The 26,016-nt window shown below is 39.7% G+C and overlaps 5 protein-coding genes and 1 long non-coding RNA gene across 6 annotated transcripts in view; 4 read left to right on the top strand and 2 right to left on the bottom strand.

Annotated features, from left to right (window-relative positions):
- Positions 1 to 608: 608 nt before the first annotated feature.
- On the top strand, positions 609 to 3,506 carry LOC104810104 (zinc finger CCCH domain-containing protein 47-like). The gene is made up of 2 exons (XM_010536302.1): positions 609 to 747; positions 1,318 to 3,506. Exon 2 carries the CDS (start codon positions 1,330 to 1,332, stop codon positions 3,244 to 3,246), a length of 1,917 nt encoding a protein of 638 aa, XP_010534604.1. The 5' UTR covers positions 609 to 747; positions 1,318 to 1,329; the 3' UTR covers positions 3,247 to 3,506.
- A 2,575-nt stretch (positions 3,507 to 6,081) lies between these two features.
- LOC104810106 (protein ESKIMO 1-like) lies at positions 6,082 to 8,684 on the top strand. The gene is made up of 5 exons (XM_010536303.1): positions 6,082 to 6,806; positions 6,903 to 7,074; positions 7,219 to 7,418; positions 7,625 to 7,783; positions 7,972 to 8,684. The coding sequence occupies exons 1-5, from the start codon at positions 6,175 to 6,177 to the stop codon at positions 8,318 to 8,320; spliced, it is 1,512 nt and encodes a 503-aa protein (XP_010534605.1). The 5' UTR covers positions 6,082 to 6,174; the 3' UTR covers positions 8,321 to 8,684.
- A 1,014-nt stretch (positions 8,685 to 9,698) lies between these two features.
- On the top strand, positions 9,699 to 12,288 carry LOC104810108 (protein trichome birefringence-like 30). Its single transcript, XM_010536304.1, has 5 exons — positions 9,699 to 10,531; positions 10,625 to 10,796; positions 10,906 to 11,108; positions 11,206 to 11,370; positions 11,736 to 12,288. The coding sequence occupies exons 1-5, from the start codon at positions 10,065 to 10,067 to the stop codon at positions 12,082 to 12,084; spliced, it is 1,356 nt and encodes a 451-aa protein (XP_010534606.1). The 5' UTR covers positions 9,699 to 10,064; the 3' UTR covers positions 12,085 to 12,288.
- On the bottom strand, positions 11,466 to 12,000 carry LOC104810107. Its single transcript, XR_771251.1, has 2 exons — positions 11,934 to 12,000; positions 11,466 to 11,793 (listed from the first exon to the last, which is right to left on the bottom strand). It is a non-coding gene; the product is annotated as an uncharacterized LOC104810107 (long non-coding RNA).
- Positions 12,289 to 12,847: 559 nt separating the features above from the next.
- On the bottom strand, positions 12,848 to 15,219 carry LOC104810109 (em-like protein GEA6). Its single transcript, XM_010536305.1, has 2 exons — positions 15,048 to 15,219; positions 12,848 to 13,026 (listed from the first exon to the last, which is right to left on the bottom strand). Exons 1-2 carry the CDS (start codon positions 15,160 to 15,162, stop codon positions 12,863 to 12,865), a joined length of 279 nt encoding a protein of 92 aa, XP_010534607.1. The 5' UTR covers positions 15,163 to 15,219; the 3' UTR covers positions 12,848 to 12,862.
- Positions 15,220 to 16,303: 1,084 nt separating this feature from the next.
- LOC104810110 (clathrin heavy chain 2-like) overlaps positions 16,304 to 26,016 on the top strand; it is a 10,170-nt gene continuing 457 nt past the window's right edge. The window contains exons 1-30 of the mRNA XM_010536306.1: positions 16,304 to 16,544; positions 16,922 to 17,126; positions 17,940 to 18,028; positions 18,111 to 18,189; positions 18,282 to 18,409; positions 18,554 to 18,652; positions 18,754 to 18,862; positions 19,094 to 19,173; positions 19,262 to 19,489; positions 19,573 to 19,638; positions 20,151 to 20,267; positions 20,379 to 20,576; positions 20,656 to 20,772; positions 20,847 to 20,906; positions 21,109 to 21,195; positions 21,294 to 21,377; positions 21,470 to 21,604; positions 21,715 to 21,777; positions 21,852 to 21,956; positions 22,034 to 22,146; positions 22,230 to 22,482; positions 22,556 to 22,692; positions 22,777 to 23,055; positions 23,144 to 24,146; positions 24,273 to 24,758; positions 24,842 to 25,012; positions 25,103 to 25,288; positions 25,461 to 25,583; positions 25,676 to 25,786; positions 25,883 to 26,016. Of these exons, the coding sequence (XP_010534608.1) occupies positions 16,500 to 16,544; positions 16,922 to 17,126; positions 17,940 to 18,028; positions 18,111 to 18,189; positions 18,282 to 18,409; positions 18,554 to 18,652; positions 18,754 to 18,862; positions 19,094 to 19,173; positions 19,262 to 19,489; positions 19,573 to 19,638; positions 20,151 to 20,267; positions 20,379 to 20,576; positions 20,656 to 20,772; positions 20,847 to 20,906; positions 21,109 to 21,195; positions 21,294 to 21,377; positions 21,470 to 21,604; positions 21,715 to 21,777; positions 21,852 to 21,956; positions 22,034 to 22,146; positions 22,230 to 22,482; positions 22,556 to 22,692; positions 22,777 to 23,055; positions 23,144 to 24,146; positions 24,273 to 24,758; positions 24,842 to 25,012; positions 25,103 to 25,288; positions 25,461 to 25,583; positions 25,676 to 25,786; positions 25,883 to 26,016 (5,090 nt within the window). The 5' untranslated portion in view covers positions 16,304 to 16,499. The remainder of the gene's footprint in view (positions 16,545 to 16,921; positions 17,127 to 17,939; positions 18,029 to 18,110; positions 18,190 to 18,281; positions 18,410 to 18,553; positions 18,653 to 18,753; positions 18,863 to 19,093; positions 19,174 to 19,261; positions 19,490 to 19,572; positions 19,639 to 20,150; positions 20,268 to 20,378; positions 20,577 to 20,655; positions 20,773 to 20,846; positions 20,907 to 21,108; positions 21,196 to 21,293; positions 21,378 to 21,469; positions 21,605 to 21,714; positions 21,778 to 21,851; positions 21,957 to 22,033; positions 22,147 to 22,229; positions 22,483 to 22,555; positions 22,693 to 22,776; positions 23,056 to 23,143; positions 24,147 to 24,272; positions 24,759 to 24,841; positions 25,013 to 25,102; positions 25,289 to 25,460; positions 25,584 to 25,675; positions 25,787 to 25,882) is intronic.

Raw genomic sequence — 26,016 nt, forward strand, 5'->3', positions numbered from 1 at the left:
TATATATATATATATATATATAATTACAAACTTGCTCCACTTCCTCAATCTCGTTTATAGCTAATCCACGATTTTTTTTTATATCTACATATCACTATTTCTATTAATTCACCGAATTTCGTTGGATTTTTTTTTTGTGAGTAATTTCTTTTTTTTTCCTTAGCAAAAAGAAGAAGCTTTGTTTCGTTGGGTGTGGGGAATAAAAAGCATATTAAAATAGAACGTTAGATATCATCGCAATTAAAAGCACTAACGTAATGCGATAATAAATAAACGATAAATATATATAGGGAATGGACCTTTCTTTTGTAATGGAACTGTTATTTTGTCCCAAGAAAGCCGCTTTTAATATCAAAAGATTATATATGTAAAGTATGTGCCTTTCTTTGTGTTTTTTTTTATATATGCGTTTTCATGGGAATATATATTATATATTTAACAAAAATCAGTGTCACAGTGAGAGAAAGAACAGCGACGTCCTCTTTGAAACTTTTGGTTTTGACTTTTGACCCAAAAAATTAAAAATTAAAAATTAAAAATAAATAAATAAATGAAAATAGAAAAGGAGAGGAAAGAAAGAGCGCACCTTCCTTCCTCCTCTCTTACCTTTAAAGGAGCCTTCGTCTTTCGCTTCTTCTCTAAAAACCCACTCATTTCCACTTCAGCTTCAGCTTAATCTCCAGATCGTATCGATCCTTACAAAGTTTCTGGCTTTCGTATTGATCTGTGGCTGCAACTTATTTCTAGGTATGTGGGATTTCTTCTCTGTTCCCCTTTGATCTCGCTTCGTTTCCGTTGTAGCGATTTTGGTTTGAAAGTGGTCTGGCTATTTTTTACGAAGATTGATTGATTCTTCGGGGCTTTGGGTTGGTGGGTTTTCGGTTTCTTGAGCTGAAATTTTGAAACTTTCATGGGTTCTTCGCTTGATCTTTGACCCTGTCTTTGAAACTTCTTTTTTTTTTTTGTCTTTGTGGAATTGAAACGGTCTCTTGCTTGTAGTGGTGGAAAACTATTAATTAGTTGTTCGTATTTGCTTAAACTGGCGCATCAGAATGCTAGAAATGTTTAAGGGATGAGAAGAGAATTTGAAATCCGAGTTCCATTACGTTTTCTTTATTTCTAAATTCGTGAACCGGGTCATATTTGTTGGTGCCTGTGTAAAGAATATTTCTTTCGGGGGGCTTTCCGGTGGGTTGTTGTGGATTTCTGAGTTGTTTTCTCGCAGTTTCTCATCAACCAAACAGAGACTTCTTTCGCGTTATTTCTTAAATTCCGAATCGGCCCACGAGTTTTTCTTAATCGATCTTGAATCCGCAGGGCTTGCTCGGCATGTGCAGCGGCTCAAAGAGCAAACTTTTCTCTCCGGAAACCCTAACGGAAGGTGAACTCAGGAGGCAGAAAGAACAAGCCATGTCGGGATTGCTCGAATTCGCTGCCTGCGATGATCTTACAGCCTTCAGGAGGGAGGTCGAAGAGAAGGGGCTTGGCGTGGACGAGTCAGGCTTCTGGTATTGCAGAAGGGTCGGGTCCAATAAGATGGGGTTCGAAGAGAGGACCCCTCTCATGGTTGCCGCCATGTATGGCAGTACTGAGATTCTGAAGTATATAATCTCCACAGGCAAAGCCGATGTGAACAGAGTTTGCGGCCAAGAGAGGGTCACTGCCCTTCACTGTGCTGTTGCTGGCTGCGCCTGGTCAGTGGTTGAGGTCATCAAGATCTTGCTCGATGCCTCTGCTGTCTCCAACTGCGTTGATGCTAATGGGAACAAGCCCTCGGACCTGGTCGCTCTTTTTTCGAGGTTCGTGACCACACCGAAACGAAAAGCTGTGGAATTGTTGCTGAGAGGCGGTGTCGGGTCGGCTAGTTTGGTTGATTATGTCCTTAGCCAGGAGAAAGATGGGGAAGACTCCAAGAGTTTGGCTACTCCGACGACAAAATATCCGGCCGATGCGTCTCTTCCGGACATCAACCAAGGGATATACGGAACAGATGAGTTCAGGATGTACAGTTTCAAGGTTAAGCCTTGCTCCAGGGCTTACTCCCATGATTGGACCGAGTGCCCGTTTGTTCACCCGGGCGAGAACGCGAGGAGACGGGACCCGAGGAAGTATCCTTACACATGTGTTCCCTGTCCCGAGTTTCGTAAAGGGTCATGTCCCAAGGGAGATTCCTGTGAGTACGCGCATGGTGTTTTTGAGTCATGGCTTCACCCGGCACAGTACAAAACTAGGCTTTGCAAGGACGAAACGGGTTGTGCCCGTAAAGTTTGCTTCTTTGCCCACAAACCCGAGGAGTTACGGCCCGTTAACGCGTCCACCGGTTCGGCCATGTTTTCACCGAGGTCTAACTGTTCTCAGACTCCGGTTAGCAGCATGGATATGTCGGTTATGTCTCCGCTGACCCTCGGTTCATCATCAGCTCTGTCATATTCCTCGAGTGTTTCTACGCCACCGATTTCTCCACTGAACTGCAATGGGGGCTCTTTGTCTCCAAGAAACGGAGGGTTATGGCAGAACAGAGTTAACAACCTTAATGTAAACGTTACTCCTCCAGCTTTGCAGCTTCCGAGTAGCCGATTGAAATCCGCTTTGAATGCCCGTGATTTCGATATCGAGATGGAATTGAGGCTTCTCGGTTTGGATAACCAGAATGGCCAAATGGGTTTTGGGTCATTCGATTCTTTCTCTTCCTCCATGGCTTCTCCACGGCAACAGAGCTTATCCTCTTCAACTCTATCACAGTTGCAATCTCCAAGCCGGATTTCTCAGATCAGCCAAAACATGAGCTACCACCCATCTTCACCTGCGAGAAAATCTCAACAACCCGCTCCAGGATTCGACACGTCGGCAGCTGTGGCAGCCGCGGTGATGAACTCGAGATCCTCGGCCTTTGCAAAACGCAGCATGAGCTTCAAACCGACCGCTCCCTCGTCAAATCTCTCTGACTGGGGCTCCCCGAATGGAAAGCTCGAGTGGGGAATGCAGGTCGGAGACGAGCTGAACAAGCTGAGACGGAGCGTCTCCTTTGGCATCCGAGGGAACAGCCCCTCGGTCCACATGCCGGCCACCGCGAGGGACTACAGTGACGAGCCAGACGTCTCGTGGGTAAACTCTCTTGTGAAAGACAGCGCGGTGGACGGAGCCAGGCAGCTGGATGGGCAGCCGAGGAGCGACTCGGTGGCGTGGGAGAAGGTTCCGTCATGGGCGGAGCAAATGTACAGAGAGCATGAACAGATCGTGGCTTAGGGCAAAAGCCGCTGGTTTTTGCTCGGCCATTTCTCTAACAGATTTGGCAAAATTATATTCTTTGATTTGTCTTAAGCTAGTTGTTTAATATATGGTTTCTAGTTTATTGACGCCGGAGAAAGAAGGAAAATGGATCAAATAACTTAGTTTTCTGTATTCTTTGCTTCTTCTTTTTTCTGTTCTTTTCAGTTCTGTGACTTTCTTAAACGATGTAATGTGAAAAGCGAATAATTGATATATATTAAGATAAGTTGGATCCATTTTGTCTCTTATGTCTTTTTTTTTGCAACCTTGACTGCGTGTACTGAAACGAATGTCACAAGTTGCAGAGGGGGGTTTTGTGCACCTTTTAAAAGTTTTAGACATTATTGGTATTTCTAGGGATTAATGAGGGGTTGCAGCCGTAAAAACGAGAAGAATGGCTGCGTCTTTGTCTTATTGGGCTTGATAAGTGTATTGGGCTATGGAAAGCCCAAATACTTAAATACACGTTTTCGGAACTGTAATTTGGGCTTCTATGGATTTGATTGCTCCGAGTTCTCAAATGACTGCTTCTAATTCCAGGCACACATTTTAAAATAAATTTAAAATTAAAATTACCACGTCAACTAAAAAAAAAAAAAGTTATTTCAGTATTTTTTTTAGCTTTTCAATTTTAATTTAAAATTTAAAATTTTATATTATACACCTCTCCTCTACCGTAAAAGGCTTTACCAAAACTTTTACCAATCGACATTAGAACTTGAAACTCATGTTAGCGTCCTAATGCGATTGATTAAATCACGTATTTGAGAGATATAAATACCATACTTTAAAACTAGTACTACATGTGTATATATATATATACATACATGGTACGTGTGTTGTGCTAAGAGACGACCAATTATTACACACGTGGGGAACTTCAAGAAGAATAAATAAATAATCAGAAACGCATAATGGATGTCGATATATACATATGCAATATGTATGGATAGTAGTACGTATAGTTGCTTTGACTTGGGGTAAAAGCGATGATTCGAATACGGAGCTAACATCTGAAGAAAAATGGGGTCGGTCCAATTGTAAGTACACGACATCCATACGTACGGTTGGTGGTGCACTATTGCTACATTGGGATTCCTTAGCCTTTACTTTTCTCTAATATAAAATTTCTCAAATCATTTTCCTTTTCTTTAAAACAAAAATTGGGTTTGATAAATATTTTGTTGTGGTATCTCTTAACGAGAAAGGATGCGTCAACCTCCCCACATGGTGATGGACGCATACTTGTTTATTAATTTGTATTATGGGATTAGTTATTATGATTACAAATTTTAGATTTTTACAATAATTTTTTATATATATGATTTGAATTGAATTAATTTGGTTATAGATAAGATGTATTTTGAGTATGTTTAGATATTATTTGATTCGTTTTTTTTATTAGTAAGTAAGCATGTTCGTCATAATGTTGAAAAGTGTGATTAACTCTTTAATTAGTTGAAAAGTGTGTTTAACTCTTTAGTTAACTATATCCGCATAATAAAATTAATTGGAAAAAAAATGTGGTGAAGAAGAAAAAGGGATGATGAAAGGTCACAACCACAAAGAATGATATGATCCCACATTATAAAGCTTAAGCCAAATCCCTCAAAATGTTTATGTCTTAGGACCTAATTACATCCCATTATTTACTAATTTTAGTGATAGACAACGATACTTTTAGATAATAAGACCATCAAGAGATGATTCTTATATATACGTGTAAGTGCTCTATCATAATCTTGGTTCTTATTTAATATAACACACACACACACACATATATATATATATATATAATGATTTAGGAAGTGACAATTTGCAGAGAGTGCTGCATTTCACCGAGCATTTGCTGCATTTCACCGAGCATTTGTAGTAATAATAATAATAATAATAATAATAATAATAATAATAATAATAATAATAATAATAATAATAATAATAACAGCAGCAGCATGCTTCTCATATGTGAATTTGGTCCAATAAATTCACCATAATGCGGATGAACTCATGAGCTTGGGAAAACAAAACATATGTCAATCAAATTCGAGTTTTATTACACAAATCCGAATAGTCTACATTCGCTCTTATGTACATACAGAAATAAATAATTCCAAATCGGAAAAAGATTATATCATTGAGATAAAGTAATCACTATTGATATTGATAATATAAAAATTTAAAATAAATATGTAGTTTTTGTAGAATTATTAATCAATAAAAATATAGTTTTAATACATTAAAAAATTCAAATAAAATAGAGAATATAGTATTGTTATATAGACTCTTATTCTTTTCTCTATAATTACTAATAATATCCGGTGGAAAATCTAGATACCATTATAGAGTATTCGGCTAATTTTTTTTTATTGCGTTCGTCATGGAATCTTGTGGACAATGAAGCAGCGTCTACAATGTAGTTAGTAGTCCTTTTCTTTAGGTGGAGATTTAGACAAACTTAAGAAAAAAATAATAATCTTTGAATCCACTCCTTCTTTTTCTCTCCATTTTTATTTGCTATCAACAAACATCAAGAACGATTAGTTAAGCATATGGATTGTAATTAAAAAAAAATTATATTTTAATTAAGAATTAAGGATAAAAAAAGAAAACGATGGAGAGAGTATAAAACAATTTCTGCATCTTTCGCCACCAAGAGGCTTGAAGACCCACCTCACCAAACAATAATAGCATTAACTAATGGTATTAACAATATAATACGAAACCTAATTCGCATTATAATTATAATTATTAATTATTATTATTATTTTCCCGGTAAATCGTTTTCCCTCGTGAACTATCTTTGTTTTTCCTTTCTCTTATATTCCCTTCGATTTCACCTTCCTCGTTATCTCTGAAGCGTACAGACATAAAGAGGTGTGTGGAAGTTTCGTCTGTTTGCTTCAGATGCATCCTTCAAGAAGGAAAGTTCCATTGTTCGACACAGCAGCTGCGATGAAGCAGAGGAAGAACGGAAATCTCTCCATCTTCGTCGTCGTCTTCTCCATCTTCCTCTTCGGCGTTTTCATGTACAACGAGGACGTGAAATCCATAGCCGAGTTCCCGTTCTCGAGCTCCAAGCCCAGCGATCCCCGAGAGAGTCACCAGGAGGCGAAACCGAAAGAGACGATTTTGGTGGATCAAGAATCGGTCAAGAGCACGAACCCAGATCAAGAATCGGTGAAAAACGCAGACCCAATTCAGGAATCGATCAAGAACGACGAGGAAACGACGGTTACGACGACGACATTGAGTGTGGAAGAGCAAACTGAGGATGTTAAGGAGGGGGAAACAGAGGAGGACAAGAAGATAGAAATGGCGGTGGTTCCGGAGGAAGAAGACGACGGAGAGGTGGAGATTCCGCCGGAGGAATGCGATCTCTTCACCGGAGAATGGGTATTCGACAACGAGACTCATCCCCTGTACAGAGAGGACCAGTGCGAGTTTCTGACGGCGCAAGTGACGTGCATGAGAAATGGGAGGAAGGATTCTCTGTATCAGAACTGGAGATGGCAACCCAGAGACTGTTCTCTGCCAAAGTAAGTAACCTTCTCAAAAGATCAAATCTTTCTTTTTGCATCTGGTTCTGGGTTCTGACATGGATTTCTTGTTCCTGTTTGTTCTGTTGGTCGAAGGTTCAAAGCGAGATTGCTGCTGGAGAAGCTAAGAAACAAGAGGTTGATGTTCGTTGGGGATTCACTGAACAGAAACCAGTGGGAATCGATGGTTTGCTTGGCCCAATCTGTGATTCCTCCTGGTCAGAAGAGCTTGAACAAGACCGGCTCTCTCTCCATCTTCAGAATCGAGGTTCCCTCCCATCTCTCTCTCTCTCTCTCTCTCTCTCTCTTATTGTTCCACTTTAAGAAACAAGAGCTGCAGAGACTTGGTTTTATGACAACACAGATGTGTCTTCTGAAAACTTTATTTTATAATTTTCTGAAACAAAAATAGGATTATAATGCGACGGTGGAGTTCTACTGGGCACCGTTCTTGGTGCAGTCGAATTCAGACGATCCAAACATGCACAGCATCCAGAACCGTATAATAATGCCGGAGTCAATACAAAAGCATGGGGTCAACTGGAAAGGCGTTGACTATTTGGTCTTCAACACTTACATCTGGTGGATGAACACTTTCTCCATGAAAGTCCTGTGAGTACAACCCACTCATCTTACCACATATACACACATACGTACTGTCCATATATATATATATATATATGTGCCCCATGACGGTACACATCAAATCCAAAACCCTAAGTCCATAGGTATACATGCATTCGTACACGTGCTTACCTATGTGTGTATATTCACATATATTTTGAATGTGATTTCGTGATATGGTTCGATGGAAACAGACGAGGATCGTTCGATAACGGGGACACGGAGTACGATGAGGTGGCACGGCCGGTGGCGTACGGAAGGGTCCTGAAGACTTGGGGAGAATGGATCGACCAAAACATTGATCCTAACCACACCACTGTCTTCTTCACCAGCATGTCCCCTCTCCATATCAAGTATACGATCATTCTTAATCACAATCATTATAATGATTCATATATATATATATATATATATATATATGTATGTATAAGTTTATCTATGATTCTTCATCTTGCCACTTTACCAAAGCATTTATGGCATGTAACATATATGAAGATTGGCTTACCAAATTATGTTGAAAATGTTTCTGTTTTTTTGTTAGGAGCTTGGATTGGGAGAATCCAGACGGGGTAAAGTGTGCGTTGGAGACGACACCGATACTTAACATGTCCATGCCGTTCAGTGTAGGGACGGACTACAGGCTGTTTGCCGTAGCAAAAAACGTCACACAGTCCCTCAGGATCCCGGTTAATTTCCTCAACATAACGAGGCTGTCTGAATACAGGAAAGATGCTCACACTTCGGTCTACACGATCCGGCAAGGGAAGATGCTGACGCCGGAGCAACAAGCCGATCCGGCCACCTACGCCGACTGCATCCACTGGTGCCTCCCGGGTTTGCCCGATACGTGGAACGAGTTCCTCTACACTCGCATCATTTCGCTCTCGTGACCCCCCCCCCCTCCTCCCAGAAAATTTTTGATGTTTTCGAGTTTCTTTCCTTTTGGAAAAGAACCTTTGTAATGTTCATCATCTTCTTCTTCGGGGGTGGAATTGTGAAATGTTATCATTTTTCTTTACCTTTGATTTCTCATAGAGGGAGAGGGTCCATAGGATGAAATGTTTGAGGGGATTTAACTTCTTTTATCTTTTTCTTTTTTTATTTTGTTTTCGTTATCCATTTCGACTGAGGTGGGAGCCAAAGGATGCCAAAATGTTATGTCAATTTCGGGCAAAAATTTGCCCACATCCACTGTATTGCAAATCTGTGTAGAGATGAATAAACACGACGGTCAAGATGTATTCCTGTCTTCCATTTTTTCTTCTTTTTTTTTTTGGTGAATTGGTCCGTTAGGGATGTCAGTCGGCTCGAGCGGCCCGAGTTTGCACTCGGACTGAAAGTTTCGGGTTCATTTACAGCCCGATTTTTTTCGAACCTATATAATATAACTAAACACAAAGCTTGGTCTTATAGATTTCTGACTCATATTGGATCGGTCGGAACCAGTCCGCTCAAAATCCTTTATAAATTTATTTTGTTTTTTCTTTTTTATTAAATTTTTTTAAAAAAATTATCGGAGTTTTGGACCGGCCCGAATCATATCCGAATCCCGATTTGAACCCGATCAAATTTTTTTTTTTTTTTCGGGCAAAAAAAATTTAGGGCTGAAATCCGTTATTTTTCGAAATGGGTCGGGCCGTTCTTCGGATCTTGAGTCTAAATTGACACCCTAGCTGGTTAGAGTATTAGAGATAGCGGTGAAGAATTATTTCATTTTTAGATACTCGATCGATTCATAGGTCAGATATTTTAAAATTGTATACACGAATAACTTGGATTAGAAATTGAGTTTGTAAATACAAAATATTCGTATAATCACATAATTACAAAAGCTACCATTTATTTTTATTAAAATTATGGAATTACTCCTAGTTTTTCTTAAAATTTACAAAATCAACTTTAAATTTTATGAATTCACAGAAGTACCAAATATTTATTTAAAATTACGAAATTCCCCTTAATTTTTATGTCATAATTCGAATTCGGGTATTCATGATAACAGATCCACATATACGAGATCAAATTTCAAATATAATATCCGATATCATAAAATTTCGGATATTCTTACATATCTCTAATAAGAGAGATATAAACTGGACTGGTTCGAACTAAACCTAAAGAATGATCGAACCGATTGTGACTTGATTTAGGTGTCATGATCTTAGAATGGAACTAAAGCAAACACTATTACTTTAATATATGCATATTATATATATATATATATATATATATATATAATTTGCAATATATTCGGTTTATGAATTTAGAATAGACGTTTTTATAACAAAAAGGAATGAAATTGGTGTGAAGTTAAAAACGTTTTTGAACAGCTTTGTCTCACAATAAAAGCGTTTGAAGATACGTGACAAAACAACTAAGCAACTCCGAGCCTTAACTTAATTAACTACAATTGACCCTTGCAAGGGAAAAAAACAAAACAGGATTGAAGCTTGGAGTATAAAAAAACATGTGTGACTAACTAAGCACATTAACATAACGACAAGAGCAGTTGTGTCATCATATCAACTCCATGATTGCAAAACGCGGGGATTAGTTGTGTGTAATATCATCATTACCTTCTGGTTAACTGACCTGTGACTTGGGTTCCATGTTTAAAAGTTTTCTTGATTGACGATGTTAGTGTTTAGATTCTATGCCCTGTCTCTGATCAAACGAGCCGGGAATGGAAAGAGAAGCATTTACCTTCTTCTGGTGTTCCTCGTTCTTCCCGTCTTCCTTCTCGGATGCTACCTGTACAACGATCATGCGAGGATCGGTCAGTTTCAAGAGATGGATCGACATCGAGACACAGAGCGGAGAGATGCCGATGGAAGGCTCGGACAAAGTGATGCACTCAAACACAACACAAGGTTACCTTTTCAGACAGATGCAGGAAGGGAAGACGAGAAAACATACCCGGTTCCGTTGCAATCCTGCGATGTCTTCACGGGGAAATGGGTTTTCGATGACGTCACACATCCTCTTTACAAAGAAGACGAATGCGGGTTCCTATCCAAGTGGGTGACATGTACGAGAAATGGGAGACCAGACTCGACGTACCAGAAATGGAGATGGCAACCTCGGGATTGTTCTCTGCCAAGGTCAGTTCCTATATATATATATATATATATATTCCACAAGTATAGACAGGACATGGACGAGGAATCTTAATGATTCTTCTCATGATATCCTAGGTTTGAAGGAAAGCCATTGCTGGAAAAACTTAGGGGAAAGAAGCTGATGTTCATTGGTGATTCAATACATTATAACCAGTGGCAGTCCATGGTTTGTATGCTTCAAACCATCCTTCCTATGAGAAAAAGGAGCCTGAGGTACACAGCACAAATGACAGCGCTCTACATTGAGGTTTCTACATTTCCTCTACGCTTAATATAGACAGCCTTCTACATTGAAATATTACGAGACTCGAAAAATCCATTCCCTGCCATTTCTCTACCATTTATGAAAACTGCAGGAGTACAACGCAACCATAGCATTTTACTGGGCTCCTTTCCTAGTGGAATCAAACGCTGACCCTCCAGACAAGAGAGATGGGAAGGTGGAGCCAGCGATCATGATGGAATCGATCTCGAACCACGGTAAGAACTGGAAAGACTCGGACTACCTCGTTTTCAACACGTATATATGGTGGACCAAGCATTCGACGATCAAAGTTCTGTAAGTATCTACATCAAGTTCTGAAAAATCTAGTTGCCAACCCCGGACATGTAAAAACTAGGCTAATCTTGCTTAGTTTCTACCGTAATGCATGAAGAAGAAGACGGGGATCCTTCGGTGAAGGGTCGGAAGAGTATGAAGAAATCGATATGTACATGACGTACGAGAAAGTCCTAAGGACATGGGCAATGTGGCTAGAAGAAAACATCGACCCGAGTCGAACTTCCATTTTCTTCAGCAGCATGTCGCCGACACATCTCAGGTACTTTTATCCATTGCCCGATTCTAGATTGAGGCATGAATAGATTCGATAGCAGAAGCCCTAAGTCGAAACTTCTCACGAGTCTAAAGCCAAAATCAATGGTAATTGTCTTCTTAGTATGATAATTGAAACTACAAGAAGACCAACAAGAGCATAAACCAGGGATAAACCTTACCATAGCAATGGCTTTAAACCCAAATTCAGCAAACCTTTGAATTCAATTCCATTAGAGCATGAAGGTGAATTCAGGCTTAGGTTACAACCCTAATGTCCAAATTCAACATAGGAAGTTAGGAACAAACAGGGAAAGACTACATACCATCTTCTTCTCTCCTCGTCCTTACGATTACTCGAAAATGGAACAGTAGCTCAGACTGGAACATCAATGGTGGAACCAGGTGCGAGAAAGAGACAGAGCCTGTTCTACACACAACACGAACACTGGATGTCGGAACGAATCGGAGGATGTTCGAAATCGCGGAGAACGTGACGAAATCGACGAAATTGCCAATCAAATTCCTCAACATAACGAGACTATCAGAGTACAGGAAAGATGGGCATACCTCGTTTTACGGATCCCCCCGGGGGAAATTGGTATCGCCGGAGCAAACATCGGATCCGGCAACCTTCGCCGACTGTCTTCATTGGTGTCTTCCGGGATTGCCCGACACGTGGAACGAATTGCTCTCTGTGTATATTCTCCACAAGATCTGAATTCCTCTGTTCGACGAGAATCGTTTATCCTCATGAGAGATTCCTCGAATATGAACTATGATTCGCCGAAGATTCCCGACAGCATCTGTACTGCACTGTAATTTTCTCCGCTGTTAATTTTTTTCGTGACCATTTTAAATTACCAGAAAGCTGTAATTGTGAATATTTAGCTCGCCAAATATACGAAAAATACGAATTAGATATTCAGATAAATCGACGGAAACACAGAAGGATAAATCGGATATATAGGAAGGAAATATTTTTTTAATTAATAATGGTCATCATATAGCAAATCCGAGGAAGCAAAAAAAAACATTTTTTTTTTGTGTGGTAATAATAAACCTTTAGGGTTTGACTGAGAATCAAGTACAAATATATAGGTTATTTGCATTTCATTCTACAGTTGACTTCTCCAAATAATTTGGAAGAATGTTTTTCTTTCACATTTTTTTGTTTAGTTTACTGTCCACACCGTTACCATCCGGCTCGAAAGATAAGACGATGCGGGATGCGGATCTTTAGGTCGTAGGGTAGATTCCCACCGTTATAAAAAAAAATAAGTGTAAAAGTACTACAAATATTTTATAAAATGCATTCCATACAGTATCAAGGTGCAGAAACACAGAACCGATGTTTCCTCGTATACATTTCCTCAGATAGATAGAGAGAGAGAGAGAGATAGAGAGAGAGAGAGAGAGAGAGAGAGAGAGAGAGAGAGACGTGTTAATTAGAGAAAAGACAGTACATTAGATTCGTTCAATGCACATTTTATACGGGCTTAGGTCTTGGTATTGAGCTTGGACTCGTCGATCTGGAAGCCCTCGTCCTCCGCGCGTTGGCCGGCAGGCTTGTCCCCCGTGGCGAGACCGCCTTTACGTCCCAATTCCCGGTACCCCTCCTTCCCCAACTGCTCCTTCCTCGTTTGCCCTCCACGGCTCCTCCCTCCACATATATAGCCAAAAACCCCATCAATTGTTTCACCTTTTGTGTATCATTCAATATACATAAACGCATATGCATGCATATATCTCCGTGTGTGCTTGTGTGTGGGAGAGAAGGAAAAGAGATATATACATAGCATATACTTCCTTCACGTACTTACACATATATGTTTGAATAAGGACGAGCAAAACGTTTTCTCTATTCATATAAGGGAAAATGACAAAAACCCACATAGATTGTATCAGATGTGTAAAATTAGTACGTCAATTTTTAATTTGATAAAATCCCCCGCTCGATTTCAAATTTTTTCGTTTTCCATCACCAATTGTTTCTTAGATTTCCAATTAACAACAGAGAGGAAATTAACTGTGCCACATCAGCGTCCGATAACTGATGTGGCGTGACACATCCGAAAAAATACCCATCAGATGACACGTAACCTGCCATGTCAGCAATTCGGATTACTTAAATCGGTTCATTTGATTGCACCGGTTAAATGAAAACCGAAATTTTTTAAAAAAAATTGGGATCTCACTTTCAGAACTTCATATTCTCTCCTGTTCTCTCCTCTCCTCCTCTGTGAGACGATCTCCGGTGAGACGAACGAGCTTCGGTGAGACGAACGAACTCCGGCGTGGCTCCGACTCGTGTCGGTGTTGCTCTGACGTGGGTGGTAGTCGTCTGGTGGTTCGCTTCTGCTTCGGTGGTTCGCTTATGCTAAAGTTTTGCTATTTCGGTGGTTCGCTCGTGCTCCTGCTCCAGTTTCGCTACTTCGGTGATTCGGTCCTGCTCCAATTTCGCTCTTGCTCTCAGTGGTTCACGGTGTTCGTGGTTCTCCTGCTCCTGCTTCAATTTTTTAAAAAAAATTGAAAAGTTAATGTATTTTTTTTGGATTTTGTTTTTATAGTTTCTTTGTATGTAATTTGTTTTCTGTTCTCGGATTCTTTTTTCCATTAACGTACACCCAATTTCCCAAACCCACGTATGAATTTTCAATGGCACGATTCCAACACATTCGATCCGTTCTATTAATTAATTAATTTTATGAGTTTTCTTCTTCTTCTTTGTCAATTTGTTTGAATTTAAAAAATCCTTAATTACGCGTCCTTCGTCGTCACCTCCCCTTTGCATTAATCATGTGTCCATCTGTTGATTTTTTTCTTTGGCGACCATTCTTCTTCCTCTCTCCAGGTGTGTTTCTTTGCTTGACTTTAAAATTTTTAGCTCTCTTTTTCTATTATGAATCTGATTGCCTGAAATTCTATTCAATTGCCGCTTTACGATGCGAAACTCAGAAATGGAACAGGCCACATACGACGCAGGCGAACCAGAGGAAGAGTTTCGGACCACCAGAGAAGAAAAGGAGAGGAGAGGAGAGAGGAATGCCAAATCCTAAATCTTAATTTTTTTTAAAAAAAATCGGTTTTCACTTAACCGGTGCAATCAAATAAACCGGTTTAAATAATTCGAATTGCTGACATAGCAAGTTACGTGTCATCTGACGTGATATTTTTTGGATGTATCATACCATATCAGCTATCGGACGCTGACATATCATAGTTAATTCCTTCTCTGGTGTTAATTGAAAATCTAAAAAACAATCGGTGATGGAAAACGGGAAAATTTGAAATCGAGTGAGAGATTTTGTCAAATTAAAAAATTGATGTACTAATCTTATACATTTGATACAATCTATGTGGGTTTTTGCCATTTTCCCTTCATATAATGTTCGACTCATGCTTGACCGCACGTATGTTCATTCGTGGGCACACGCACTACGTTAGTAACAAAACGGCATACACGTTGCGGATGCGCATGTGTGTATTATATATATATACACGCACACACACACAATACATGCGTATTCATAAGAGTAAAATCATATTTGTTTTCGCTTTTCGCTTTGTTGCCCCCATTTCTGCGTTGAGAACGAGATGTGTGACATCAAGCTAATCTATAACATTAAGCTACGTATATATCCGAATGATATTATATATATGTATATAGAGAGAGAGAGAGACCTTGGGCGAGAAGCTCCTGAGCTTGGAGGCTTTTCCCGCCGGTGCCACCAGGGACGACGGTCTCTCCCTTCCTCGCCCTCTCGTCGAGCTCTTCCCTCTCCTGTTGAGCTGCCATCTCTCTCTCTTCCCCAACTCACCAAATCTCTTCTTCTCCCGATTTATACTTGTGTATATGTATCTATATGTAATGACGATGACGAAGCTTTATATATATAGCCGAAGGATATGGATTAGGGGCACGTCCGAGTTTTTGGAGGTGCTTTGCTTGGGTCGCCACGTGGATGTCCGATGTGGCAGAAACAGGGAGATCGGACATGTCATTGCGTCTGTTGTTGGGGCTCTGGAGAACGCCACGTGTCCAATCGAATTCGCTGACGTATATTTGGAAGCTCCTTGGTTGTCCAACGCGTGGACCGTATGTCACCGAGATTGTCCGTACCTTATATTTCCCTCTTCCTTTTCGCTCTGCTGCTGGATATCTATACCGATCTGATTTTCGCCGCACGAGAGGGTGTTTTGACGATATAAGCCTTACCATAATTTTTTCTCAAACATTTTGCTTCATGATTTCTCATCACGTGTTATACACTATAGTTTCATTATTACGCCATAGTTACTTAAATGTTGATACATATTACATACACACAATTCCATGTAGAATGCACCGAATGTCTTTGTGTATGATTTATTTTCTGGCTGTTGAAAATGTAAATAATGTGAATAAAAATGAATTATTTAAGAGAAAATAGTATTTAAATACCTAAAATTTTATAAAAAATTCTAAATAAATATTCGAATTATAAAACTTTTATATATAAATATCCATTTTTTTAAATTTTAAAAAAAATACCTAAAATTTTTAATTTCTTTAAATAAATTCAAAATTTCTTAAATAACTATTTTTATTTGGAAAATATCTAAATATTTTATTTAAATTTTTTAAAAAATCTAAATATTTGTATAGGCGTTTTAAAAAATTTAGTTATTTATCTAATATTTTATATTTTAATATTTATATGAAATTTTTATAAAAATTTAGATATTTATATATGATTTTCCTATTTATCTGTTTCAAAATAATATTCTGAAAAAGAACCCAATTTTAGCTAAAATTTCTACAATTTCTCCTTTTAATGAAGGCTCAATTACTTATTTGGGCCGAGTCGAAGAAATATAAGCCCATTTTGAAAACTATCAAAGCCCATATATCTTAATTTAGCGATTTCCATTAGACTGCTGGCTTCCTCTGTCGTCGAATTCATTTTGCAAAATCTCGCCCATTTCTTCTCTTTTGCAGGGACAAATCGCTGCTTCAGATCTCGCAGCGACTGGGGAATTCTCTTATCTTCTTCTTCTTCCTCGTCCCTCTCCCTTTTTCCGTCATTTCTCTCATCTTAGATCTGATTCCGGCTCGTGATTATCTGATCTTGGTACCGTTTTCTCGGTGTCACCATGGCTGCCGCCAACGCTCCGATCGCCATGAAAGAGATCCTAACGGTAAGCTTCTTATCCTTCTTCATCATCTCTTTGATTTCCTCCGTTTTTCGCGCTCCTGAATGAATATCTGGCTATGGAATCGAGCTTGGATAGGACAAGATTGATAAATCACTTAGGCATTCTGATGTTTGAAGATTTACGCAGTTCGAAAACCTCTTGCTAGTTTAGGATCGCCTTCGCTATGTACAGCGCGAGCGACGAGCGATTGATCATTTCGGGGTGATAATTTTCCGGATCTGGAAATTTCAGATCTGCGTAGAATAAGATTGTACTTCAGTTTGTGTTTAGTGCTTTTATGTAGTGGAGACGGTTTCTTTGATCTAGGATTCTCGAGGAATTTAGTGAGTCGACTTTTTGTGATCTGTGCGGTTTTGCAGCTTCCGAGCATTGGGATCAACCAGCAATTTATCACGTTTACAAATGTCACCATGGAATCGGATAAGTACATTTGTGTGAGGGAAACGGCTCCGCAGAACAGTGTAGTGATCATTGACATGAATATGCCGATGCAGCCCCTGAGGAGGCCTATCACTGCAGATTCGGCTCTTATGAATCCCAACTCAAGGATCCTTGCACTGAAAGGTAGGGTATGAGATAGAGTTTCAGGTCGCTGATAGTTGTTCAGGAGCTCTCATCTTGACCTCTCATTTCTCTAAACTAATTCTCTATGCTGTCTGTTCCGAGAGACTAATACTGAAATTGGATCCAGACCCAGTCTGTGTTACATGTATGAATCTAGAAGCTGTAGCATTGGCCCCGTTGAATAGCCTCACACCATTCAATAATACATGCTGTTGTTTTGATGGACTTGGCATTTCACATAAACTGTAGTGAATACTGATTCATTTTTCATTTATTTTCTGTCCTAGAATGGTTTGGGATGTGTGTGTGTGTAGATAAATTTAAACTGGATATATTTGTTGAATCTTGAATTTCCTCCATTGCTTATTTCAATTTTAGCAGTTCTAGGAAATGCAGGGTTCTGGCTGGTTGAATCATTTCACATAAATAAATTTAAATAGAATTGCATTAAGTGATTTTTAATTCTGTATGAATCAGGTCTTTTGGGATAGTGACGATACAGATAAAGAACATTTTACAGTTAATAAATTCAATGTTAATTTTGGTTCTTTGACTATTCTTTGTGCTCTGTTTGCGGCAAAGGTAAAGGTATTGAAGATCTTGTATTAAATAACAGAGCTGTGGATTTTGTTCTCTTGTCATCTTTTGTGCATGTTTTGCAGAAAAAATTGTTGTTCCTTATTCTGTTTATTTGCAGTTTGCATGAGGGAGAAACTTTCGCATAGACAATGACAGTTTTTTTTGTTATTATGTGTAGCTTCCTTATCTACAATCTCATTTATGCTTATATTTATATTTTTCGTTTCTTTAAAGCTCAACTTCAGGGTACCACTCAGGATCATCTACAGATCTTCAACATTGAGGCAAAAACAAAAATCAAATCACATCAGATGCCGGAGCAGGTGGGATCTGACTATTTGCCTAGTGATGATAGTTTATGTGTTACATGTTGATTAAATTTGTGCCTTTTTTCATTCATTCTAGGTTGTCTTCTGGAAGTGGATTACCCCAAAGATGTTGGGTTTGGTCACACAAACGTCTGTTTATCATTGGTCAATTGAGGGTATGTCTTATTTCTATCTCAAATAGGCACCTAGAGGTTTCTTTTCATGTTAGATCCTGGTTTCAGGTTTTAATTTGATAACTTGTGCTCAGGTGATTCTGCCCCAGTTAAAGTGTTTGATAGGACAGCAAACTTGGCAAACAATCAGATAATAAACTATAAATGTGATCCCTCAGAAAAGTGGTTAGTCTTGATAGGCATTGCCCCTGGTTCACCTGAGGTAATTAACTTTTTCATTCAGTTATGTCATACTGGTATTTTACATAATTATGAAAGTTGTGTTATCGTGTTTGTTCCTTTAATCTTCTTCACTATTCCAACTGTTTGGGTTTCTAACTTAGGAAGATTTCCCATATTCCTGTAGAGACCGCAACTGGTGAAAGGGAACATGCAGCTTTTTTCTGTGGATCAACAGCGCAGTCAAGCCCTTGAAGCACATGCTGCATCTTTTGCTCAATTTAAGGTTTGGGGAAGTCCGTATATACTAAATTTCTTGCTTTCTGGTTTTATATGTGAACACCACGCTAAATGGAGTACAAAATTCTCCTTGTACTGGTTGAGCAGGTCCCAGGGAACGACAATCCTTCTACTCTTATTTCCTTTGCGACCAAGAGTGTTAATGCTGGGCAGATCACATCTAAGCTGCATGTGATTGAGCTTGGTGCTCAACCAGGTTCTGGCTTTTCTGCCATCCCTCACCTGCTCTCTTGGAAATCATTTGTCAAATTTATTAGAATTGGAAATTTTCTGTTGTGTGTTTGTAAATAACCTCGTGATACACCAACATGTAGAACTAGTGTTCCTTGTGTTGTGTCCGATAGAAAACATATGTCTAATCGAGTTCTATTAAAATTAATCTCTTGCTCTTGCATAATCATGACATATGGCCTGATATTGGTTTCAGGGAAACCATCTTTTACCAAGAAACAAGCCGATCTCTTTTTCCCTCCGGATTTTCAAGACGATTTTCCAGTGGCTATGCAGGTTTTGTAACTCATGAGTCATGTTTGGTCCCCTTTGTTATATTCTGTCTCGATGACATAATTCATGAAGTTCATGCGTTGTGTGGCAGATTTCTCACAAATATGGTTTGATATATGCCATCACCAAGCTTGGGCTACTATTTGTTTATGATCTAGAGACAGCTACTGCTGTGTACAGAAATCGTATAAGTCCAGATCCAATATTCTTAACTGCTGAAGCCTCGGCAGTTGGGGGTTTCTATGCAATAAATAGGAGAGGGCAAGTCCTCATGGGTACTGTAAATGAAGCTACTGTTGTGCCTTTTGTTAGTGGCCAGGTGAGTTTTAATTGTATTTTCTTCTTCTGGTAGAAGTGTCAAGTCAACCCTGTTAGTTTTACTCTGTTTCCAATATGTGATAGCTGAACAATTTAGAGCTTGCTGTCAATCTTGCGAAAAGAGGAAACCTTCCTGGAGCTGAAAATCTGGTAAGTATATGCGGATTCTTTTATTTGTTTGAGTATATCATAAAACATAGATTAGTCAGTGTTATTGGTTTCCTTGGAGGAGCAGGTTATATGGCTGTGGTTCTTTTCTATGATCTTATATAATGTCGAACATGAGAACACGGCCTGGCAGGATATATCAGGACTTAACAAAAAATGTAGATAATTTTTTCCTGATAAACCTTTCACGGAATGAAATTCGATGAAAAAAAGGTTATGTTGATAAGAAACTAAAAGCTGATAGATATGTTCTTCAATATTGAAGATGTTGTTTTCTGAATATGCTTTTGGTAAAACCAGCCACTGTTACAAAAGTGTGCCTTGTTCTCATGTTAATGCTAGAGCTGGATTTTCTTCATTGCTTCCATGCTTCTGGTATCATTGTTACATGCATGCATGCCTGAAAGTTGTTTTTTGGCTTTCTTACAGTGCTTGGAAAGACACAAGCTTCTTTCTTTGATACCTTTCAATAATCTTTGGCTTGTGATTCTTAGGTTGTTCAACGTTTCCAAGAGCTATTTGCTCAAACAAAGTATAAGGAGGCTGCTGAACTTGCTGCAGAATCCCCACAGGGAATACTCCGGACACCTGATACAGTTGCTAAATTTCAGGTTTTCCCTGTTTCCATAGTGATATTGATAGTGTCTGTTTTCTTCTTTCAGTGCTTGAAGGATTTACACGATTCTTATTTGAACTAACTGCTCAAAACTTATGTTTTGCAGAGTGTTCCTGTTCAAGCTGGGCAAACCCCTCCACTGCTGCAGTACTTTGGCACGCTTTTGACTAGAGGAAAGCTTAATGCTTATGAGTCTCTGGAGCTTTCTCGACTGGTTGTGAATCAGAATAAAAAGAATCTTCTGGAGAATTGGTTGGCAGAGGACAAGTTGGAGTGCAGTGAGGAGCTTGGAGACCTTGTGAAGGTTTGACTTTGAGATAGAACAAAATTGTGTAGAATTGTCTTTGAACTTCTGTATTTATGGTGATTGGTTTGCATTTCAGACCGTGGACAATGATCTTGCTCTGAAAATATACATCAAAGCCAGGGCGACCCCAAAAGTAGTTGCTGCCTTTGCTGAGAGGAGGGAATTTGACAAAATATTAATCTACTCGAAGCAGGTCAATTTGGTGTACTCTCTACTGTTGCAGCATGTTCTGTGGTTTTTAAGATACTGATGTTGTTGTTGGTATAGGTTGGGTACACTCCTGATTATCTCTTTCTCCTGCAAACCATCCTTCGCACAGATCCTCAGGTCAGTGGAATTAATTTTTGTGGTTACAGCACTCTTGGGAATCCATATGTTGTCCTACCAAAGAAAGTAAAAAGAAAGAACTAGTATATGAAGCATTATATAATTCGGTTCCATTACTAGTACCTAAAGATTGGCTGCTATTATATCTGATTGCCTTGAGATTTTGTGAAAATATCCTGCTTCTTGCAACAATGAATTGCAGGGAGCGGTGAACTTTGCTTTAATGATGTCTCAAATGGAGGGAGGATGCCCAGTAGATTATAATACCATCACAGATCTCTTCCTTCAGGTACTTCTGTTGAAGCGGTGAAAATTTCTTGAGAGAGAAGGCTGTGTTAACCACTTAATCAGGTTCCACTTGCCCTGTTTTGATCTTTCTTTTTGCAGAGAAATTTGATTAGAGAAGCAACGGCATTTTTATTGGATGTTTTGAAGCCGAATCTACCTGAGCATGCATTTCTTCAGACAAAGGTAAAATAAGATCCTTTTAACTACTTCCATGGGCCTGCGTAACAGTATTTTCCCTATTAATATCTCACAGTATTTCATTCCTTTCTCGTCAGGTGCTTGAGATCAATTTGGTAACTTTTCCGAATGTGGCTGATGCTATTCTTGCGAATGGGATGTTCAGTCACTATGATCGTCCACGTATTGCTCAGCTCTGTGAAAAAGCTGGACTTTTCATTCAAGCTCTGAAGGTAGTAATGCACATTAAATCTATCTCGTCGTTGGAGTGTTGCGTATATTTTCTCACTTATTTTCTGAACGTTCCGATCCACTTCTAATTTTTACCTATCCTTCCCTGCAGCATTACACAGAGTTGCCGGACATCAAGCGTGTTATTGTTAATACCCATGCAATTGAACCACAGGTATGTTCCTGGTGCTTGGATTAGATATTGGATAAGCCAGAGGTTATGGATGATTGATTTGTATTTTCATACAGGCTCTTGTGGAGTTCTTTGGTACCTTATCTCGTGAATGGGCTCTGGAGTGTATGAAGGACCTTTTGCTGGTCAATCTCAGAGGGAACCTTCAGATAATCGTGCAGGTACATAACATACCATATCTTATTCTGTAACAAATTTATGACCCTGATTGAAACTGATGGGTACATTCTCTCTGTAGACTTGCAAAGAATACTGTGAGCAATTGGGTGTGGATTCATGTATTAAAATCTTCGAGCAATTCAAGTCATATGAAGGGCTGTACTTTTTCCTGGGTTCATATCTCAGTATGAGGTACTTTCAAACGAACTTATGACAGAATTCTATGATGCTAACATATGCCCTTACAAGTATGTTATTTCCTTTTTATGGGGCAGTGAGGATCCTGAGATTCACTTTAAGTACATTGAGGCTGCTGCGAAAACTGGCCAAATAAAGGAAGTGGAGCGTGTGACAAGAGAGTCCAATTTCTATGACGCTGAAAAGACAAAGAACTTTCTGATGGAAGCTAAACTCCCTGATGCTCGCCCCCTTATCAATGTTTGTGATCGTTTTGGGTTTGTCCCAGATCTCACACATTACCTGTACACAAACAACATGCTTCGATATATCGAAGGTTATGTGCAGAAGGTACAGGATCTACCAACAGTCACAATATGTATCTCATATGCCAAACATTCATTTCTCACATGTCTCTTTCTAGGTAAATCCTGGCAATGCCCCCTTGGTGGTGGGACAACTGCTAGATGATGAGTGTCCAGAGGATTTCATCAAAGGCCTCATTCTCTCTGTTCGTTCTTTGCTTCCAGTCGAGCCCCTCGTCGAGGAGTGTGAGAAGAGGTATGTTGTACATGGAACTTTCCTGTTTCTTTCTCTTCCTTGACTTCGTCTCTGCAAGTCTAATTTTCAAACATTGTGTTTCAGAAACCGACTTCGTCTGCTCACACAGTTCCTGGAGCATCTAGTTAGTGAGGGAAGTCAGGATGTACATGTCCACAATGCCCTTGGTAAAATTATCATCGACAGCAACAACAATCCCGAGCACTTCCTGACGACAAACCCTTATTATGACTCCCGAGTTGTTGGTAAGTATTGTGAGAAACGGGATCCTACCCTCGCAGTTGTGGCTTACCGAAGAGGACAGTGTGATGATGAACTCATCAATGTCACAAACAAGAACTCCTTGTTTAAATTACAAGCTAGGTATGCAACATTTTTGTCATGTGATATTTCTGTTTGTACAAAATTCATTTTGCTGCTGCTTTTTTACACCCGAATTCTATGGTTACAGATACGTCGTTGAAAGGATGGATGGTGATCTGTGGGACAAGGTTCTTAATCCTGAAAATGAATATAGAAGACAGCTTATTGATCAGGTTGTGTCAACTGCATTACCAGAAAGCAAGAGCCCAGAGCAAGTCTCTGCTGCTGTTAAAGCTTTTATGACTGCTGATCTACCCCATGAGCTGATTGAACTTCTAGAGAAGATTGTGCTTCAGAACTCGGCTTTTAGTGGAAATTCCAATCTTCAAAACCTGCTCATCTTGACAGCTATCAAGGCAGATCCGTCGAGAGTCATGGATTATGTCAACAGATTGGATAACTTCGATGGACCTGCTGTTGGGGAAGTGGCTGTTGAAGCTCAACTGTATGAAGAAGGATATGCTATTTTCAAGAAATTTAATTTGAATGTTCAGGCTGTTAATGTGTTATTGGATAACATTAGAAGTATCGAGCGGGCTGTTGAGTTTGCGTTCCGTGTTGAAGAGGATGCAGTTTGGAGTCAGGTTGCCAAGGCTCAACTTAGAGAAGGACTTGTCAGCGATGCGATCGAGTCATTCATTCGTGCAGATGATGCCACACAATTCCTCGAAGTTATCCGTGCTGCTGAGGATGGTGATGTTTATGATGACTTGGTCAAATACCTTCTTATGGTTAGGCAGAGGGTGAAGGAGCCCAAGGTTGACAGTGAACTGATATATGCATATGCGAAGATTGACAGATTGGGTGAGATTGAAGAATTCATCCTGATGCCGAATGTGGCTAATCTGCAAAGCGTCGGCGATCGCTTATACGACGAAGCCCTGTATGAGGCTGCTAAGATCATTTATGCGTTCATATCTAACTGGGCCAAGTTAGCTGTCACGCTTGTGAAGTTGCAACAGTTTCAAGGTGCTGTTGATGCAGCACGGAAAGCTAACAGTGCAAAGACGTGGAAAGAAGTTTGCTTTGCTTGTGTCGATGCCGAGGAATTCCGATTGGCACAAATTTGTGGGCTTAACATTATCATACAGGTAATTTATTGATTCTCTACAACTGTATTTCTGTAAATATTTGTACTTCAAATTATTTTTCTATTCATGCTTTACACCAGTGTCAGAGAATTCAACCTACTGTCTTCATGTTTTTGCAACTATTAGGTTGATGACTTGGAAGAAGTCAGTGAGTACTACCAGAACCGGGGATGTTTCAATGAATTGATCTCTCTCATGGAGAGCGGTCTAGGGTTGGAACGTGCCCACATGGGCATATTTACCGAGTTGGGAGTTCTTTACGCTAGATATCGTCCGGAGAAGCTGATGGAGCATATCAAGCTGTTTTCAACCAGGCTTAACATTCCCAAGCTTATCCGAGCTTGTGATGAGCAACAGCACTGGCAAGAGCTGGTCTATTTATACATCCAGTACGATGAATTCGACAATGCTGCGACCACTGTAATGAATCACTCCCCTGAAGCTTGGGATCACATGCAGTTCAAGGATATAGTCGCCAAAGTCGCAAACGTGGAGCTTTACTACAAAGCTGTACACTTCTACTTGCAAGAACACCCGGACATCATTAACGATCTTCTCAATGTCCTCGCCCTAAGATTGGATCACACACGTGTTGTCGACATTATGCGCAAGGTTCGAGACAACTTTACCATTCTCATTTGCAAGTTTTCGGACCATTGGCTCTGAATCTGAGGAATAGCTTCTCTATTGTGCAGGCTGGTCATCTTCGCCTCATCAAGCCCTACATGATTGCCGTCCAGAGCAACAATGTTTCTGCTGTGAACGAGGCTTTGAACGAGATCTATGTAGAGGAGGAAGACTACGAGAGGTTGCGTGAATCGACTGATTTGCACGACAGCTTTGACCAGATAGGTCTTGCACAGAAGGTGGGTTATATTTATTTGCCTTATTCAAGCATATTTGCATTTAGCCACTTGTTTCCTGAGCCATTTGCTTTTTGTATCACATGACCAAAGATTGAGAAGCATGAGCTACTCGAGATGAGACGTGTAGCTGCTTACATCTATAAGAAGGCTGGCAGATGGAAGCAGTCCATTGCATTGTCGAAGAAAGATAACCTCTACAAGGACTGTATGGAGACTGCTTCTCAATCCGGTGACCGTGAACTGGCAGAGGAATTACTTGTTTATTTCATTGAACAGGTAACTCATTTTCTCACCAATCGAGCCCAATCATTTAGTGTTTGAATTTCAAAAAAAAAAAAAAATACGAAGACACATGAAAGAGATTTACCTGTATTGATAAATCTTACCTACCTTGTTTACTAGCGTATTATTATTCACCATAGTAGCGTTGTTTTTGTGCTTGTAACAGGGGAAGAAGGAATGCTTTGCAGCGTGTCTGTTTGTATGTTATGACTTGATCCGGCCGGATGTCGCTCTCGAGCTTGCCTGGATCAATAACATGATCGACTTTTCTTTCCCCTACCTCTTGCAGGTAATTCATCCATTTACTTAATATCTTTTCGAAAGAAACTGCTCATGGCATCCTTTGTGATTTTCAACCTAACATTTGCTCTGTTGTGCCAGTTTATCCGTGAGATCACAGGGAAAGTCGATGAACTCATCAAGGACAAGATCGAAGCTCAGAAGGAAGTTAAGGTTAAAGAGCAGGAAGAGAAAGACGTCATTGCCCAGCAGGTAAAAACAACTAGCGATTTCACAGAGCCAGCTGCTTCCCAAAAACCATTTCAATCATTGTTACTGCGACTAAATATTTGATGAACGGTCGTGCAGAACATGTATGCACAGTTACTGCCGCTCGCTTTGCCCGCACCACCAATGCCAGGAATGGCTGGAGGCTTCTCTGCCGGACCGCCGCCTCCCATGGGAGGAATGCCCGGAATGCCTCCTATGCCACCCTTTGGAAT

This window comes from Tarenaya hassleriana, unplaced genomic scaffold, assembly GCF_000463585.1.
Source record: "Tarenaya hassleriana unplaced genomic scaffold, ASM46358v1 Cleome17, whole genome shotgun sequence".
Classification (NCBI taxonomy): Eukaryota; Viridiplantae; Streptophyta; class Magnoliopsida; order Brassicales; family Cleomaceae; genus Tarenaya; species Tarenaya hassleriana.